At 36.1% G+C, this 17306-nt stretch overlaps 2 protein-coding genes across 2 annotated transcripts; one reads left to right on the top strand and one right to left on the bottom strand.

Moving 5' to 3' along the window:
* The first annotated feature begins 667 nt into the window (after positions 1 to 667).
* On the top strand, positions 668 to 5720 carry LOC104223987 (sulfate transporter 3.1-like). Its single transcript, XM_009775531.2, has 12 exons — positions 668 to 1100; positions 1552 to 1759; positions 1857 to 2028; positions 2160 to 2225; positions 2563 to 2676; positions 2924 to 3040; positions 3615 to 3741; positions 4201 to 4487; positions 4584 to 4774; positions 4874 to 4959; positions 5075 to 5151; positions 5351 to 5720. The coding sequence occupies exons 1-12, from the start codon at positions 776 to 778 to the stop codon at positions 5540 to 5542; spliced, it is 1962 nt and encodes a 653-aa protein (XP_009773833.1). The 5' UTR covers positions 668 to 775; the 3' UTR covers positions 5543 to 5720.
* A 396-nt stretch (positions 5721 to 6116) lies between these two features.
* On the bottom strand, positions 6117 to 16526 carry LOC104223986 (uncharacterized). Its single transcript, XM_009775528.2, has 8 exons — positions 16267 to 16526; positions 9202 to 9295; positions 9012 to 9062; positions 8765 to 8938; positions 8292 to 8471; positions 8001 to 8120; positions 7215 to 7348; positions 6117 to 6600 (listed from the first exon to the last, which is right to left on the bottom strand). The coding sequence occupies exons 1-8, from the start codon at positions 16404 to 16406 to the stop codon at positions 6537 to 6539; spliced, it is 957 nt and encodes a 318-aa protein (XP_009773830.1). The 5' UTR covers positions 16407 to 16526; the 3' UTR covers positions 6117 to 6536.
* Positions 16527 to 17306: the final 780 nt, after the last annotated feature.

Here is a 17306-nt window from a genome sequence, read left to right as displayed (position 1 = left end):
AGATGGCTAAAAAATAACTATCATGTGTTACTAAGAAAATTCTCTCATAAGAATGTTTTAATAGATCATATATTTTTTATTTTTAAAATTTTTAATAAACAGTATTTACTTATAAAAAATTTATCAAAGTAAGATTGAAATAATATTACATAGCAAAAAAACCCCGAAAAATCCGACAAAACCGGACCAATCCAAATCGATATATTTGGTTTGATTTAATTTTAATAAAAATCGAACCAACTCGGTCCATGTACAACCCTAATAGTACTCCATAGTTTGATCAAAGCAAACAACTTAACTTTTTTTACTTAACTAAATATTCAAAATTATCACTGGTTTGACTAATTCTAATCTGTGTCACGGAGTGTCACTTAAAGAGAAAATACAATTTGTCAAGAGCTTTTTTATTTTCGAAGCTCTTTAATTATGGATGACGCATACATCAATTTAACGCATGATATTTCTCTGTGTCCCATCAATCTCTCTACCTTCGTCTTGTGTTCTGAGATTGTCAGTACGATCCCCAAACTCGTGAGGATTATCAATGGGACCCATCGCAAAAGGAAATAAGAAATAAAACTTAAAAAAATTTGGAAAAAGAAAACAGGCAGTACTCCACCTCCTCTTGGCCCTCTATATATAGATAGGCATGCATCCCCAAAGACCCAATTCATAAGAAACCAAAACCACTTTCTCATTGCATCATCACCTCGATCTTTCTAAAAGAATCTCCACATTATAAATAGACTCATTTCCATTAGCACAAAATAAAATTATGGGTAATGCTCACTTTGATGATCAATATTCACATCAAAAGGTAGAAATCCCAGCACCAAAGCCATTCTTGAAGACACTCAAATCTTGTGTGAAAGAAGCACTATTTCCTGATGACCCCTTTAGGAAATTCAAGAACCAGTCACTTACCAAGAAACTTGCTTTGGGTTTGCAGTATTTTGTCCCCATCCTCGATTGGGCTCCTCGCTATACGTTTCAACTTTTCAAAGCTGATTTTATTGCTGGAATCACAATTGCTAGTCTTGCTGTTCCTCAAGGGATAAGCTATGCTGGTTTGGCTAACTTGCCTCCAGTTATTGGACTTTGTAAGTTACTATTTATATATATATACATGAATTAATCCATCAAATATCTTTGAAATATACTCGAAATCATGCATCTAGCTTTGGACATGGAACTAGTACATACACAAGGCTAGCCTCTTTCCAACTAACTCTAGTCTTTAAAATATACTATATGAATTTGACTTTTATGCACCTGCAATGTCAAGCAAATTAGGCAGATAACTCCTGCAGGTCTAGGTAAAAAAAATTATATCGTATCAGTATATTTTACAAGTTAAACACTTAAAATATACATAACTATAATTGTGATTATAAAGGTATTACGTGTCTTGATATGTAAGTTACAAATGATACGTACGTCGAGTCCATAGCCTGAGCGCACGTACATGGCACAATAAAGTTACTAGTCCAGATTTAGTTAAATAGAAGTTTTCATTGTGGTTGATCTGATAAATATATTTTGGAAATGCAGATTCAAGCTTTGTGCCACCGATGGTATATGCGATGTTGGGAAGTTCGAAGCATTTGGCAATAGGGAATGTGGCAGTTCCATCGCTTCTCATTTCTGCAATGCTTGGCCGAGTCGTTAATCCTCACGATAATCCCAAGCTTTATCTTCAGTTGGTATTTACTGCTACTTTCTTTGCTGGAGTTTTCCAAGCTTCCTTAGGCTTGTTAAGGTCAGAAGTCTTCATTTTTTTCGTTAGATTTAGTGTCGAGTCAAATTGCAACGGCAGTAGACCTAATTAATTTGTATTTTATCTGATGGTGATATAGGCTAGGATTCATAGTGGACTTTCTATCGCATGCAACAATATTAGGGTTCATGGGAGGAGCAGCCACAGTAGTGTGCTTACAGCAGCTGAAAGGAATTCTTGGACTTGTTCATTTCACCCATGAAACTGATATTGTCAGTGTCATGCGCTCCATCTTTAGCCAATTACACCAGGTTCCTTCACTATCTCATTTTATTTTTTAAATCTTTTTTCTCAAAATAATAAGTTATACTTAGCCTCCAATATTTTACGTACGGTCTTTTCTTTTTCTTTCTTATACGTTTTTGTTAATTATTTGCTACAGTGGAGATGGGAAAGTGGAGTCCTAGGTTGTTGTTTTCTCTTCTTCCTCTTGTTGACCAGATATTTTGTAAGTAAATTAATTAATTTTAAATTTATACTCGCTTTCGGCAGATTTGTTACATATTTATAGTTTATAAATAAATATGTCACTATTGTGTTATATCCGTAAATTAATCATGATACTATCCATTAAGCATGTGATACAATTGTAGACTTCCTTCACCTTAAGATTAACTCATACTCGTGTATAACATATTTCTAATGATTCCTAGAATTGTTTTCACCATATTTCAATTGCTAATAACCTCATTAATTATTTCATACCATTATCTTCAGTTCAAGTTCACTAGATTAATTTACTAATGGACTTGTTTATTTATTGTGTGGTGTAATTCCTATACCAGAGCAAAAAGAAGCCAGCTTTCTTCTGGATAAGTTGTATGGCGCCTCTAACATCTGTGATCTTGGGAAGTGTTCTTGTTTATTTCACCCATGCTGAAAAAAATGGGGTTCAAGTGGTAATTAATTTCTCCACAGTCGAAATTAAATTTATATCTTTATATTTCACTGCCAAATTTTATTTTTTATTTCTATACATGATGTGAATATAATTTATGGTGAGTGACCAGTGACGTCCACATGTTGGTCCCTTAGTATGATATCGATTAACTTTTTCTAGCGATGTTTGTATTAATTATAAGACAGTACGTACATGCGGCTAACCTGTGAATATGTTTGGACTTTTGTTGGATTTAATTTTCTCAGATTGGGCACTTGAAAAAAGGGATAAATCCACCATCGTATTCTGAACTGGCATTTAGCTCGCAGTATCTTACAACTGCCATTAAGACTGGAATCGTCACTGGTGTCATCGCCATGGCTGTAAGTACAATATGTCTCCAATTGTTAATTTATTTTTATTTACTTTTTATCTGTCATACTAATTCGGATTCGGTCTTAGACTTTCTGATTTATATAAGATTCTCATGACCTCATTCTATAGTCTGGAAGATACTTGGGTCAAAAAGGTTAGAAAAGAAAAAAAATAGACGGGAATAAATGTTCATAAATTATGCTTGAAGAAACTAATTAAAATAGTGATATACTTCTTGTCTCTTTGTCATTTTATCGTACACACGGCAATATATTGGTGACTAGCTCATAGACTACAACTAGCAGCTTTTAGTTAAAGAATTAACTATATACATAAATTTATTCTTACATTATTGATGTACATAAGTTAAACTCTTTAAATTCCTCTTTGTGCTTTTTTTGATTCTGAATTTTATATAAATGTGGTATATGTCAGACACACCAACTTGTTTAGGACTGCGAAGTTGTGCTTGTTATATATATATATATATATATATATATATATATCACACATGAAGGAATAACAGTTGGCGTATATTATTTATTGCTTACCTATTTTAACCGATGAAATTAAACAATACAGGAAGGAATAGCAGTTGGAAGGAGTTTCGCCATAGTGGAGAACTATCACATTGATGGAAACAAAGAAATGATTGCCTTTGGGATGATGAACATTGCTGGTTCTTGCACCTCTTGCTACTTAACCACAGGTACTCTTTCACTCAAAACTAACATTTCTCAGTCCACTCAATTACTTAAATTAAAATTAGTTGGCGAATGTATAGTATATGTATAATTTATATTAATATATGTGTTATTAGTGTATAATCTAATTATACCGGCTAGAAAAAGTGACACTGAAACTAAACAGCTATTTGTGTAAAGATCCCATTTTTTTTCCTTCAAGTTTCTAGAGATGGGAGTGAACAATTGAAAACATAATTAAGTAAATAAGAATTTGCTTTTTAGTAGGTTAAGTTTGTAAATGAGATGGTCATATAATTCAACATAATCATGAGTTCTCGTCTCACCACCACACATTACGAGAATTTTCACGAAAAAAGAATTAGGCTCACAACTAGGGGGTGTGCTGAACACATTCTTTAATTTAGTTGTCTGTTTACGTAATTTTTCTTCTAATATTAACATCTTTTTTTTTCCTTTTTCAGGACCATTTTCACGTACGGCAGTGAATTTCAATGCAGGATGCAAGACAGCAGTGTCCAACATAGTAATGGCAACAGCAGTGATGATAACATTGTTGTTGCTAACACCATTGTTCCATTACACACCCCTTGTTGTGCTTTCCTCCATTATAATTTCAGCCATGCTAGGCATCATTGACTATAATGCTGCTATCCACCTTTGGAAAGTTGACAAATACGATTTCCTCGTTTGCATTAGTTCCTTCATTGGAGTTGTCTTTGGTAGCGTTGAAGTTGGCCTAATAGTCGCGGTAAGTAGCATACATTTTTAATAGGATTTAAAAATCTTTCTGCGCACTCAGCTTTATTTAATTTTTATGATAACTATGTTTTCGTGTGTGATTCAGGTGGCAATGTCTTTACTTAGGATACTTCTCTTTGTAGCAAGGCCAAAGACATTTGTCTTAGGTAAAATACCAAACTCCATGACCTATAGAAACACTGAACAATATTCAGCAGCAAGCAGTGTTCCTGGAATTCTCATCATACACATTGATGCCCCAATCTATTTTGCAAATGCAAGTTATTTGAGGGAAAGGTAACTACAACACCCACATTTTCATCTCAATTTAGTGATTGATGACTTCAACACAATAGTTAGTCACTTTTATATCGATGGGTTCTTGAAATATCTTAGGATTTCAAGATGGATAGATGAAGAAGAAGAGAAGCAAAGGACTTTATCTGAGATTGAGCTGCAATATGTCATATTGGATATGAGTGGTAAGTGTTAATTCAAGATAAAAAAAACTTCGGGGAATATCAAATGTTAATTTGATTTTTTTTTCTTTTTTAATAGTTAATGTTTTACTGCTGACATCAATCCTCTTAAATGCAGCTGTTGGAAACATCGATACAAGTGGAATTAGTATGCTTGAGGAAGTGAAGAGAAATGCAGATAGGCGATGTCTAAAGGTACAAATATCTGACAAATTATTAGTAGTGAAACATCATATTACCATTTATAGTTGTCTCTACGGGAACAGTTCAGTGATTAATAAACCACAACTCGAACTTTAGTATCACGAGCTTGAATTCAGTGACATCTTGTCCACTACTACCCAGTTGATTTTCCTTTTTCTTTTCTTTTTTTATTCAATTGTTCAATTTGTAGCTTTTATTGGCAAATCCTGGAGGGGAAGTGATGAAGAAGCTGGATAAGTCAAATTTCATTGACACAATTGGGAAGGAATGGATCTATTTAACAGTTGGGGAGGCTGTTAATGCATGCAATTATATTCTTCACACTTGCAAGTTTCAATCCAAGAGAATTGAATCTTCAACAATCCCAGACGATAACGTATGATCATAAATCAGATCAATGATCCAATTAAAATAATCAAAATGTATTAGTATTCCTTTTTCTCTTTACAGTTTCACCAAGTGAAACATCTTAGAGCTAGTTTCTTACCCTTTTACAATTTTGTAAAATTCATATATCCGTGCTAAGTTATTGAAAATTGCTATAATGTTTCACACCTCTACTATTTTATTCTCTTCTCCAACAGAAAAATTGCGCAAGTTCTTGCAGCTCCACAAAAATAAGTTTCTGAAGGACAGAGAAACTTGCCAGTCTAGAAATGCATAGTTTCTGAAGGACATAGAAATGCTATCTGGAACTGTCCATGTAATGTTATTTATCAGAAGAGGAACCTAGAAGCAGAATGAACTATACATACAATTCTATAGTGTAGGGTTGTGTAAAAGGAATTAAAAATAGTTACCAATAATAAGCCTAAAAAAATTCCAGTTAAAGAGGAAAAAGGAAATATACAGAGCTGAACCAAAATATCCAACTTGTGACATTGGAAAATACATCCAAGAAAGAGCAAGTTCAGAAGTGGCAGGATAACAGTAATGAACATTCTGAGAAACCAAGATAAGGTAACAACACCAACATTACTTCTAGCCAGGCAAATATACAAGAGTCTCATTTCGAAAACGTTTGGAAAAAAATTACTTTTAAGAGTATTAACCAAAACTCACTGCTGCACAAAACAGCCAAACAATGTGAAAGTGAAATCAGAATAAACGAAGCATGCAACACTAGGAAATTCTAATCTACTATAAGAAATCTTCAAAAATAATTGATATCTTGACAGCTGACAAAACCCTCACCAATTGGAACTCCGGAGCACTCTGACAGCTTGCCCGTATTGCCCCCGTCAAAGGAGAATAGACCCCACTGCAAGGAAACTTAAAATCAGGTGATGGCTTCTCCTCAACGATAATAAGCCCATTTCTCCCATGTAAGATTTCCCAAAAAGCTGACCCAAAAAATGGAACTGCAATAGCCTCGACTATATTTGCTTGAATATACGAGGAAGAAGTTCATGTGCGCTAATATCCAAAGGCACTGGATCCCTGAAGATGATTGAAGATCAAGTTTAGGAGCTAACTCAAGGTTGTATGCCTCAACTTGAAAATACATTCCGTAGAATAACAAACATATGCACACACTTAAAACTATAGATAAGAAGCTCTATTTGCTTGACTAGCATGATTATCCAAAAAGATCTCATTGTTCCAATAGATATCAATTTATACATTAACTAAAAGAAGTTGCTAAACTTTTACGTATTTTTCCAAGTTTTGCTTATTCCTAGGATACTAGGAAAAGTTCAGATGGATGGCTGCCCAAATCATGAAAGATAAGAGTTATCCTGAAATGTTCACAGGCTTCACAGGCCAAAGGAATTCCAGAAATGCACATTCAGTTGAATTGCTATTTTGTTGTCTCAATGAATATCACATCTCAAGAGGTTCGCACATACTTGATGTACAGGACTGTATGACTTGTAAGCTATTACCCTTTTTAGCACTTGATAAGTTGGTGCTTACATATGCTATGAAAAGAATAACCGTGTTTGTGATGTATTTTATTAAAGATAGAATGAGGTGCATGCATGCTTGTGACTGAGACATCCACTTTTTATGTATGTATTCTTGAGCTTTGGCTAAGAGAAAGGGAAACATACCTGCATAAGATTTTTCCTTTCTCAGTGGAGCTAGGGATAAACCACAACTTCCGTACTAAAGGTGATTCAAATTGGACAAAAAATCCATCATTTTGTCCATGCTTCCATTTCCTCGAACCTTGACCTTTCCAAACCTGTAAGATCACACATTGAAATCATGATTCATGAAAGAAGAGATCAATTGCAATAACTGCTGATAAAAACAATACTACATGAATTCAATGTTGCCTCTGGTTCGCATCAGACACTAACTTGAAACTAAATCATCATCTGTCAGGATCACCTTTAACTCACTCTCCAAGATATACAAGTCAACTTCATTCTGTTTTCAAATTCCTTTGGCCTGTGTTTGTCTGAACCAGACTAAAGATGCTAATAGAACAAAGCACACATTAAAGACGAAGCTACGAAGGTCAGTACATTTGTATTTGAAATTCAAGCTTTCTGCTCTAGGTTTTTAGTAGTAGAATGGAAGCATAGAACCAACATCCAATATTCATCAATAATCTTTGAGATTAAAGCATAGAGCAAACCCGAAGCAGTTGACACAATTACAGTCACTAACAGATTATTTCTTTACCTGACAAGGCTTCTAACAGAACTTATACGCAGAACTAGGATGCTTCTTGTAATAAAGATCAAATATTGGTTAATTCGAATAAGCTTATAACCAATTTATGCCTTTCAGTGTGTGAATCCATAAGAAAAAAGCCATTTTTAAGAGGGTTATCCATGTTCTTACAAGCAATTGCCTCTTTCAAGAGAGCATTCAGTGATTAAATTTACCTGTGGGTAAGATATGATACTTTTCGGTGTCACTAAACATGAAGCTTGAGAGAAAGAATCTTCAGCATACTGTCGAAGAAATGGAAAACAACTGCTGTGCATATGGGGTGACTCAAAAGCCTGGCACATGAGATAAAAGTACACAATTAGATAGTATAAGCTCGATTCCAACTGCAACTGACAATGTAACCTACAACTGACAAACTGAATTCAGAAATATCAGAGGAAGGCCGAAATTGTTGGAAAAATATCCATGAGGAGAACTTTTCAATCAGTAAGAATATGAAGTACCTTGTCTATATTAACAGCTGGGGCATACTTCTCCGTGTCAGTCTTCTCCTTGTTCAGAAGGAAATAAACTCTAGGATCCACTTTTGAAGTTTCATGCCATGATTTAACAGCATTCTCTACTGTTTCAACAAGGAAAGAGAAAATCTCTTTGCTGCCGTCTTCAGCTCTATATTTCTCAGACTGCAAAAGGAGAATCAAACTTAGTACATCTCATGCGGAAACTTCGTGAGAAAAACATTTTCCAGAAATTCGATTTAGGGTTGTATCACACAGCTGCTGATGCAACAAGTTCCTTACCTGCATGAGGAGAATAGATTTTATGTCAACGCTTGCATGAACTAAAAATACCATATGACCAAAACCATATTTATAAAAGTGCACCAGCAATCAAAGAGACTGGAAAACACATCAGAGCTCCAATTGACATTCTGAAACAGATATGTCTCTAGAAATAGATGCAGAAGACCACTAACCAGTTCAGATTTCAATGTATCAAAATGTTTTGCCATGTCAACATTGGATCTCATGTTCTCCAGTTCTTCAGCTCGCTTCATATCTTTTGCCAACTGCGAAAGTGTCTTTATCTTCTTGGATACTTCCAAACTTTGTGGATTGTATTTTGATGCCAGCTGGAAAGCAGCTAAGGCCTGCATCATGATAATAAACATAAAGACTGGAACATGAAAGTTCTCCGATTAAGAGGAAAAATATTATACATACATCATCATAGCGTTCCATAGCCTCTAGTATACATCCTTTCCTGAAATAACCCTACAAGTGCAATCAAGTCATTTTATTACGAGAAAAACTTCGCTAGATAACAAGTTCACATTTTTTTCTGCTCGTGGTGTATGATCTTTTTTTCTTATTACAGGGTGTTCGTGAAAGATTTCCAATTCTGGAAGTATACCTTTTCCCACTCTGGTTTCAGACTGATCGTCATTTCGGCATCAGCAAGTGCTTTGCTAAGTTTAACCAGATGCAAAAATGCTGCAGCACGATTGCTATACATAGTTGAATTAAGTGAAAAACATATCAGGAACATAAGTCAGTTTCACAAAGTCGACATAATGAAAGAATTAGAAAGCAAATTCTGACCACAACAAACAATCACAAAGACGCATTAAAAGGAAGTCATCCAATGAACAAGTTTTAGATAGAATTATGATTTTCACTTAGGGCTCGTTTGGTTGGAGTCATTGGAAAAATAATTACAACATAAAATTATACCATGTTTGATTACAGGGGATTAGAAAAAATAATCCTCGCATAATGTATGCAGTGTTTGATTTGTCGTATAAGAAAAACTAATATCTACATAGTTTTATGTAGTGTTTGGTTGACGGTATTAATTATAATACTTGCATTAAGTTATACCATAATCTATGTCATATTTTGTGCGGGATAAAATGTGAAATAAGCATACATGTATTAACATAAACAATTCTTGTATGACAATCCCGTCATTATTCTTCATCATAAAACAACTAATCCCTTCATTATCAATCACCTCATAACGATCCGAGCATTAAAATCGTCGCACAACTAGCAAGTGAATCAAACAATCCCTTGATAGCAATTACAACCCTTCCACCTTTAGCACTTTATTAATTAAATGTTAGTAGAGGTATAAATGTTTGATGGGGAAAATATTATGCTCATACAAAATTCTTACTTAGTAAGGTAAGAATACGTAGAGGGAAGACGGAAAAGAATCTGAAACACAATAACCTAGCAGAAGATTAAGAATTGCTGGTGACTAATCTAGCATTCTCTATATAAACTTCCACCCTAATTAGGACTTAGCTTTTTTACATAAGGAATTAGGACTTGGTTTTTATAATCTATTAGAGAACCTTCATCATGATATATGAAGGAGCTAAACAAGAAGAGGTAATCCTAAAATTCACCTGGAAGGAAGTTCCTCAATGGACCTAAAATCTTTCATAAGCCCTGAGAAGTTAGCTATTAACTTAGCTAAGAATGTAACAAAATAGAAAGAAAAACCATACTGGTGAGATAAGCTAGTCGAAATTAAGGCTTAGCTGTTTTACACTTAACACTACATATAGTGTTTGCTAGGAATTCTTTTAGACTGGTTACACTTGTATGTCAATGTAGGAATAAGTGGTAGACTCGTTCTGATTTACAGTGTTCTTGATGCTCTACCCACAGCCCACTTACACTATGGCCCTTTGTCCCCTGCCTGTCTCTATCTCTAAGAAACTGGACAAAAGGGAACAAAGAAAGTAAGGCTTTTCACCTGGTCAAATGGAGCACGTCATCCTTAGCAAAAAAGCAGGGGGGGGGGGGGCTTGGTGTCAGAGATTTGAAGGCACACAATAGAATCTTGTTGTGTAAATGGTTATGGAGGCTAATGCTGAAGAAGGGGCTCTCTGGAAAATTGCTATCAGTTCCAAATATGGTATGACTAATCCATGGGAAACTAGATCCCAACATCCCCTATTGGTCTCAAGCTTATGGAAGCACTTCAGTACACAATAGATGCATTCTCTGTAACGAAGATGCGGAGAACACGAACCACTTGTTATTACATTGCAGAGCTTCTAGCCAACATTGGATCCTAGCTTTTTTCATCATGGGCTTGAACTGGTGCATGCCCAGCTCTCTTCTGGATTTTAAGATGGCTTGGCAGAGAGGGAGGAATTGCTAAGTCCTCCCTCTCCATGTGGAACACTATTCCTGCAGCTATAAGCTGGGTAATTTGGAAGGAAAGGAATGCTAGATTTTTGAAGACGAGAATGACAATATACTTGAGCTCAAAAAGAATTGTATATTCTTGCTTAGTTTTTGGTGCAACATGGATATGGAAAATGTGCAAGAGCCTAAAGCCATGCTTGATTTTATTTTTGCATTACATTCTTCGTAAGTTTTTTAGCTTTTGTTTGTATTTCTTTTCCAGCATTTTGCTGGCTCATCTCAATATGCATTCAACAACAACAATCAAGTGCAATCTCACAAGTGGGGCGGTAGTATGTATGCATGCCTTACTCCTGCCTTGTAAAGGTAGAGAGGATATTTTTGGTAGACTTTTAACTCAAGGACGGAAGAAAAAGAAGCAGCAACAACAAGCAATAGTAATAATAGCAAGATAAGAAGATAAAATAACCAAAGCGAAAGAAACAACACGTAGTAATAGAAATCTAAGAATCAAGAAAATACGAAAATAATACTAATACTATTGTTATAGGAAAGAGATACGCTTGACTACCTCTAACCTTCTACCCTAATTCTCGACCTCCACGCCCTCCTATCAATGGTCATGTCCTCGATAAGCTGAAGTCGCGCCATGTCCTACCTAATCACCTTTCTCCAATACTCCCTCCGTTCAAGTTTATGTGAACCTATTTCCTTTTTGGTCCGTTCCAAAAAGAATGGCCACTTTCTAAATTTGGAAACAATTTAGCTTAAACTTTCAATTCTACCCTTAATGAGAAGCTTTTATAACGACACAAATACTATGACATGTTTACCACCAAAAATTTCAAAAGAATTATAACCATACAAATGTTCTGATTAGTTTAAGACCACAAATTCAAAAAGTCTTTTTTTTTCCTTAAACTCCGTACCCAGTCAAACAAGTTCACATAAATTGGAACGGAGGGAGTACTTTTTTGGCCTACCCTACCTCTCCTCAGGCGCACCATGGCCCTCTCACACCTCCTCACAGGAGCATCAGTGCATCTCCTCTTCACATGCCCGTACCATCTCAGCTAACTTCCCGCATCTTATCCACCACGGAGGACACACCAACCTTGTCCCTAATAACTTCACTTTTAATCTTATCTCTCCTGGTATGCTCACACATCCATCTCGTTATCCTCATTTCCGCTACTTGTACTTTTTGGATATGGGATTTCTTGACTGGCCAACACTCTGCTCCATACAACATAGTCGGTCTAACCATCATTTTGTAGAACTTACCTTTAAGTCTTTGTAGCACATTCTTATCAACAAACATTACTCGCGAGCCTCCATTTCACCCAACCCACACCAATATGATGAGTGACATTCTCCTCGTTACCTTGGATTACTGACTCCAGGTACTTGAAACATCCTCTCTTAGGGATGACTTGTGTATCAAGCCTCACATCCACATCTGTTTCATGAGTCATGTCATTGAACTAATACTACATGTATTCTATTTTGGTCCAGCTCAACTTGAAACCTTTTGATTCTAGGGTTTGTCTCCAAACCTCCAACCCCGGGTTAACTTCGCCTCGCGTCTCATCTATCAGTACTATGTCATCTACAAATAACATGCATCATCATACCTCCCTTGAATGTGACACGGCATTATTGCCAAGGCAAATAACAATGGGCTAAGAGTTGATCTCTGATGCAACCCCATCACGATTGAGAAGTGTTCCGAGTCTCGTCTCTCTGTCCTTACCCAGGTTTTAGCTCCATCATACATGTCTTTAATCACCCTAGTGTATGCTACAAGCACACCTTTAACCTCCAAACAAATCCTTAGAACCTCCCTTAGGACTTTGTTGTAGACTTTTTCTAGGTCAATGAACACTATGTAAATCCCTCTTCCTCTCCCTATACTGCTCCACCAATCCCATCACAAGGTGAATAGCTTCCGTAGTCGATTGCCCCGTCATGAATCCGAACTGGTTCACGAAAATAAACACACTCCTCCTTGCCCTCACCTCCACGACTCTCTCCCAAACTATCACAGTGTGGCTTAGCAGCTTGATACCCCTATAGTTGTTGCAATTTTGAATATCACCCTTGTTCGTGTACAATGGGATCATCGTACTTCACCTCCATTCTTCAGGCAACTTCGACGTCCTAAAAATAACATTAAACAACCCAATAACCCATTTCAAGCTTGCCATGTTCGCGTTCTTCCAAAATTCCAATGGGATTTCGTTTGGCTCAATAGCCCTTCTCCTGCTCATCTTATGCATATCCCCCTCAACTTCCTCAACCTCAATACGCCTACAATACCCAAAATCTCGATAGCTCTCAGAGTGCTCTAAGTCACCACACAATGCTTTTGTCCCCCTCCTTGTTCAAGAGTCTATGGAAGAAAGTCTACCATCTTCGTCAAATATGGGCCTCTTCCTCCAATTCTTTGCCTTCCACATCTTTGATGCATTTCACTTGGTCCATGACACATGCCTTCCTCTCTCTCACCTTGGCTAGTCTGTACAGCTTTTTGTCCCCGCCTTTATCCCAAGTTCTTCATATAAACGTTCAAACGCTGCAGTCTTTGCCGTTGTAACTGCTAACTTCGCTTCCTTCTTTGCCTTCTTATACCACTCCCTATTCATCATCTTCTCCTCATTGTCTTTGCTCTCCACCAGCTTCAAATATGTTGCTTTTCACTTTTCATTGGACCTCTCTATTCCATTGCCAGTCCCCTTTATGTCCACCAGAGTAACCTTTTGAGACCCCTAACACCTCTCTAATTGCTTGCCTAATGCAATTTGATGTCGTGGTCCCCATACTACTCGTGTCCCCACTACTCCTCCAAGCCCTCATTGCCAACAGCTTCTCCCCCAACTCCTGAGCTAGTCAAAACTCCCAACTTGATCTTAGGTTGACCATACACAACCCTCTTCTTACTCTTCCTCCTAATCTCTAAGTCCATTACTAAGAGCCTATGTTGGATTGTGAGATTCTCATCCGGATAACCTTGCAATCCGTGCATAAACCCGTATCACTCTTCCTAAAGAATAGGTAATCAATTGGGTCTTGGCCATGAAGGTGACCAAGTGCTCATCTTTCTTCTGAAAACTCAAGTTAGCTATCACCAAATCAAAAGTTTAAGCGAAATCCAACAGCGAAATTCCTTCGTCGTTTTTATCACCAAAACTGAAGTCGCCATGCACATTGTCATAAGCCCAGGAAGTCATTCCAACGTGGCCATTGAAATCTCATCCTAGGAATAGCTTCTCACAGTGCGAAATAGCATGCATCACCTTGTCCAAACCCTCCCAAAAGTACCTCTTAACCACCTCGTCCAAGCCCGCTTGAGGTACATATGCACCAATAACGATTAAAGTAAGCCCTCCAACAGCTAGTTAATAGACAACAGCATGTCGTTCACCCTCCGAACCTCTACCACTAGCTCCCCTAAGTTCCCTATTGACCAAAATACCTACCATGTTCTTGCTCATCACGCCTCCTGAGTACCACAGTTTAAACATGTGTACGTCTCGTGCCTTAGTTTCCACCCACTTAGTCTCCTGGACACAAGCTATATTAATCTTCCTCTTCTGGAGAATCTTCACCAACTCTACAGATTTTCCCGTCAATATACGTTACCTTATCAAAAAAAGTGTTACATTTAGAGAACCTCTACTTTTTTATTTAGAGAAGTTCTCCTTTAGAGAACCCCTAATTTGTCTTAAAAGACAAATTATTTAATATTGCAATCAAATGGGCACGAATAAAGGAAATATTCGGATTGAATAAAGGAAAAATTTGGACACAACCAAAACCGACTCAAGTTAGTAAGATTGAGGTACAGTTAATTGAAACTTTGAAAGATATCTATCGGAGTTCTTTTCCAAATAACTTCTCTCTCTCTCTCGTTGGTGCTATTCTACGAGTTTCCCCATTAATAGTTATATCCGGATGCGTATCCATGTCCCGCTCCCTCTCATCCCTCGAGTAAATTGCCCCAAATAAAGGGGAAAGTTTACCAACAATCTATAAAGCCGATAGCGGGTCAATAAGATTGAGGTGCAGTTGATTGATTGTATTTTACTAGAGTTCCTTCTCCAAATGATTTTCTCTCTTGTTTTATTGTTCCAGAATCCAATTAATAGTTATATAAGGATTTGTAGTTAACGGAGCTTCGATGTAAAGTATACTATATACTCACTTTAATATCATTTACTAGCCAAAAATGCAGCATACACTCTTGTGCTATTTCCCCAATTGGAATTCCTAACATAGAATCTAGTCTATCGGAGATGACATAAAATCAACCTAAATATATAGTTAACTATGCCGTCTAGATCAACTCACCTTGACTATTTCACTGGGTATCTAATATTTCCCACTTGCACAAGTACCAGTAAATCTGCCACAAAGGTTTAGGGAGATGGGAAAAAATGACCTAGTGTTTTTTAGACTGTCGAAGGCCTCATTAAGCTCTAGGCCACAACCTTGGGTGCAATCAATATATTTTATTGAATATTAAGGAATTTCACAGTTGACATCATTGAAGTATGACCTCAAAACTTTCTTGGCATCATTGAACCTCAAAACTTTCTGAAGTAGAGTCCAAGGAGGGGAAAATAAAGACGGATGTCTCGCAGCTTACATGCACGACAACATCTTAAAGCAAAAAAAAATTCACTGATATAGAAACTCAGACAATCATTGCTACAGGCTAGTGGTTTACAGGTTCTCGATTGAAGGAAAGGAAAAACATAGCTAACCACAAATTCCATTCACGTATTTACATGTAAAACTAGTTTTTGGGGACAAATGCACTTGTTACTTTGACAGTTCTCTAAGTTTCATCTATTTTTAAATAACTGCATAACCAGTAGGTAGCCCCTTAACTTAATGGAGTTAATTAGCTCCAATATCAATATAACTTTGAGGTCCATTAACAATTCCATATCAGAAATACAGTCAATCAAGAAAGCCATAGTAGTATATAAAGAACAAATACAACAAGAAAAAGAGCGAAAGATATGCAGAGATTACTAATGCAAGGATTGCAATGCACAGATTATTTCTTGATGAAATAAATCGCCACTAAAGGAGTAGCCAACACAACCCACAAGCAAGATTACAAATTTTATACTAAACTCACAAGTGTATGATAGCATCACATTTGTAAGTGAAGCACCACGAACTTGAGTAGCCAATACAAGACCAACAAGCAAAATGACAAATTTAACACATAACTGTAAAAAAACCACAAGAACGGCCACAACTTTAACAGAAAAAATACAACTGAATAATAGTGAAAATGAACCTGTAAAGAGTGGCGTTTGATGGGTCTTTCTTGATGGCTTGAGTGTACAAAGCTGCAGCTTTGAGATAGTTCCCAGCTTTGAAGAATTCATTGCCCTGATCTTTCAGTGTTGTCTCTGCTTTGACCTCTGATTCCCCCATTTTTGCTATCAGAAGCAATTTGCTGTCTTGGCAATGGAGGTTTTGCTTTACTAGGGTTTTCTGAGATCGTCTTTGTTCTGCTTCTAGTTCGACATGTCTGTTCTAAACAATCCTCCCTTCATTTTGTTACAATTCCAGTTTGGCCCCCATTTCAAGAATTTTGGGGTAAATTTTACAAATTCCATAACTATTTTTTAACCTTGTCAAGGGAAAAAAAAAAATAAGAAGAAAAACAAATCAGGTAGATGAGGAGTTTAATACATTTATTGATTTGTATTATATTCCTGAACCGAGGTACTATTAGAAACAACTTCTAAGGTCTGCATACACACTATTCTCCTCAGATCTCATGTCGTGCAATAATAATGGGTATGTTGTTGTTGTATTAATTTGTATTACATGTGAGGTAGTGAAACAAGTCAGATCAATAGAACTAAAATAATACATTAAAATTAAAAAAATGAATAGTTGATAGATTTAATTAATCTTTAAATGATTTCAAATATTTCATAAGTATAAATATAAAAGGGACTTACAAGATTATTTGGTCGGAGCAAAATATTTATCCGCCCTAATTCATTTTAAAAAAATTCCACTTAAAAGATTAAAAACGAAATTTAACTACCGTTGTATACCTTCAAAATATACAATTTAATTTTTTTTATATTTTTATATACAATTAAGGTATATAACATGTGAATTTTATACTTTGAAGAGGTATACAATGTATATACCTATTATATTTTGTAAATATATTTTCCTAAATACATACAGAGAGTAATTATTTTTAAAAAAATGAACATTTTTGGGTAATTATTTTTGGCCACATGAACATCTGTGTTAGTTAGGGTGTAAAGTTAAATCATAGTCACACCTCTGCCAACCGGAATAATAGAAAAA

The sequence above is a fragment of the Nicotiana sylvestris genome, chromosome 1, assembly GCF_000393655.2.
Source record: "Nicotiana sylvestris chromosome 1, ASM39365v2, whole genome shotgun sequence".
Classification (NCBI taxonomy): Eukaryota; Viridiplantae; Streptophyta; class Magnoliopsida; order Solanales; family Solanaceae; genus Nicotiana; species Nicotiana sylvestris.
This window is presented reverse-complemented; position numbering and strand designations above follow the sequence as displayed.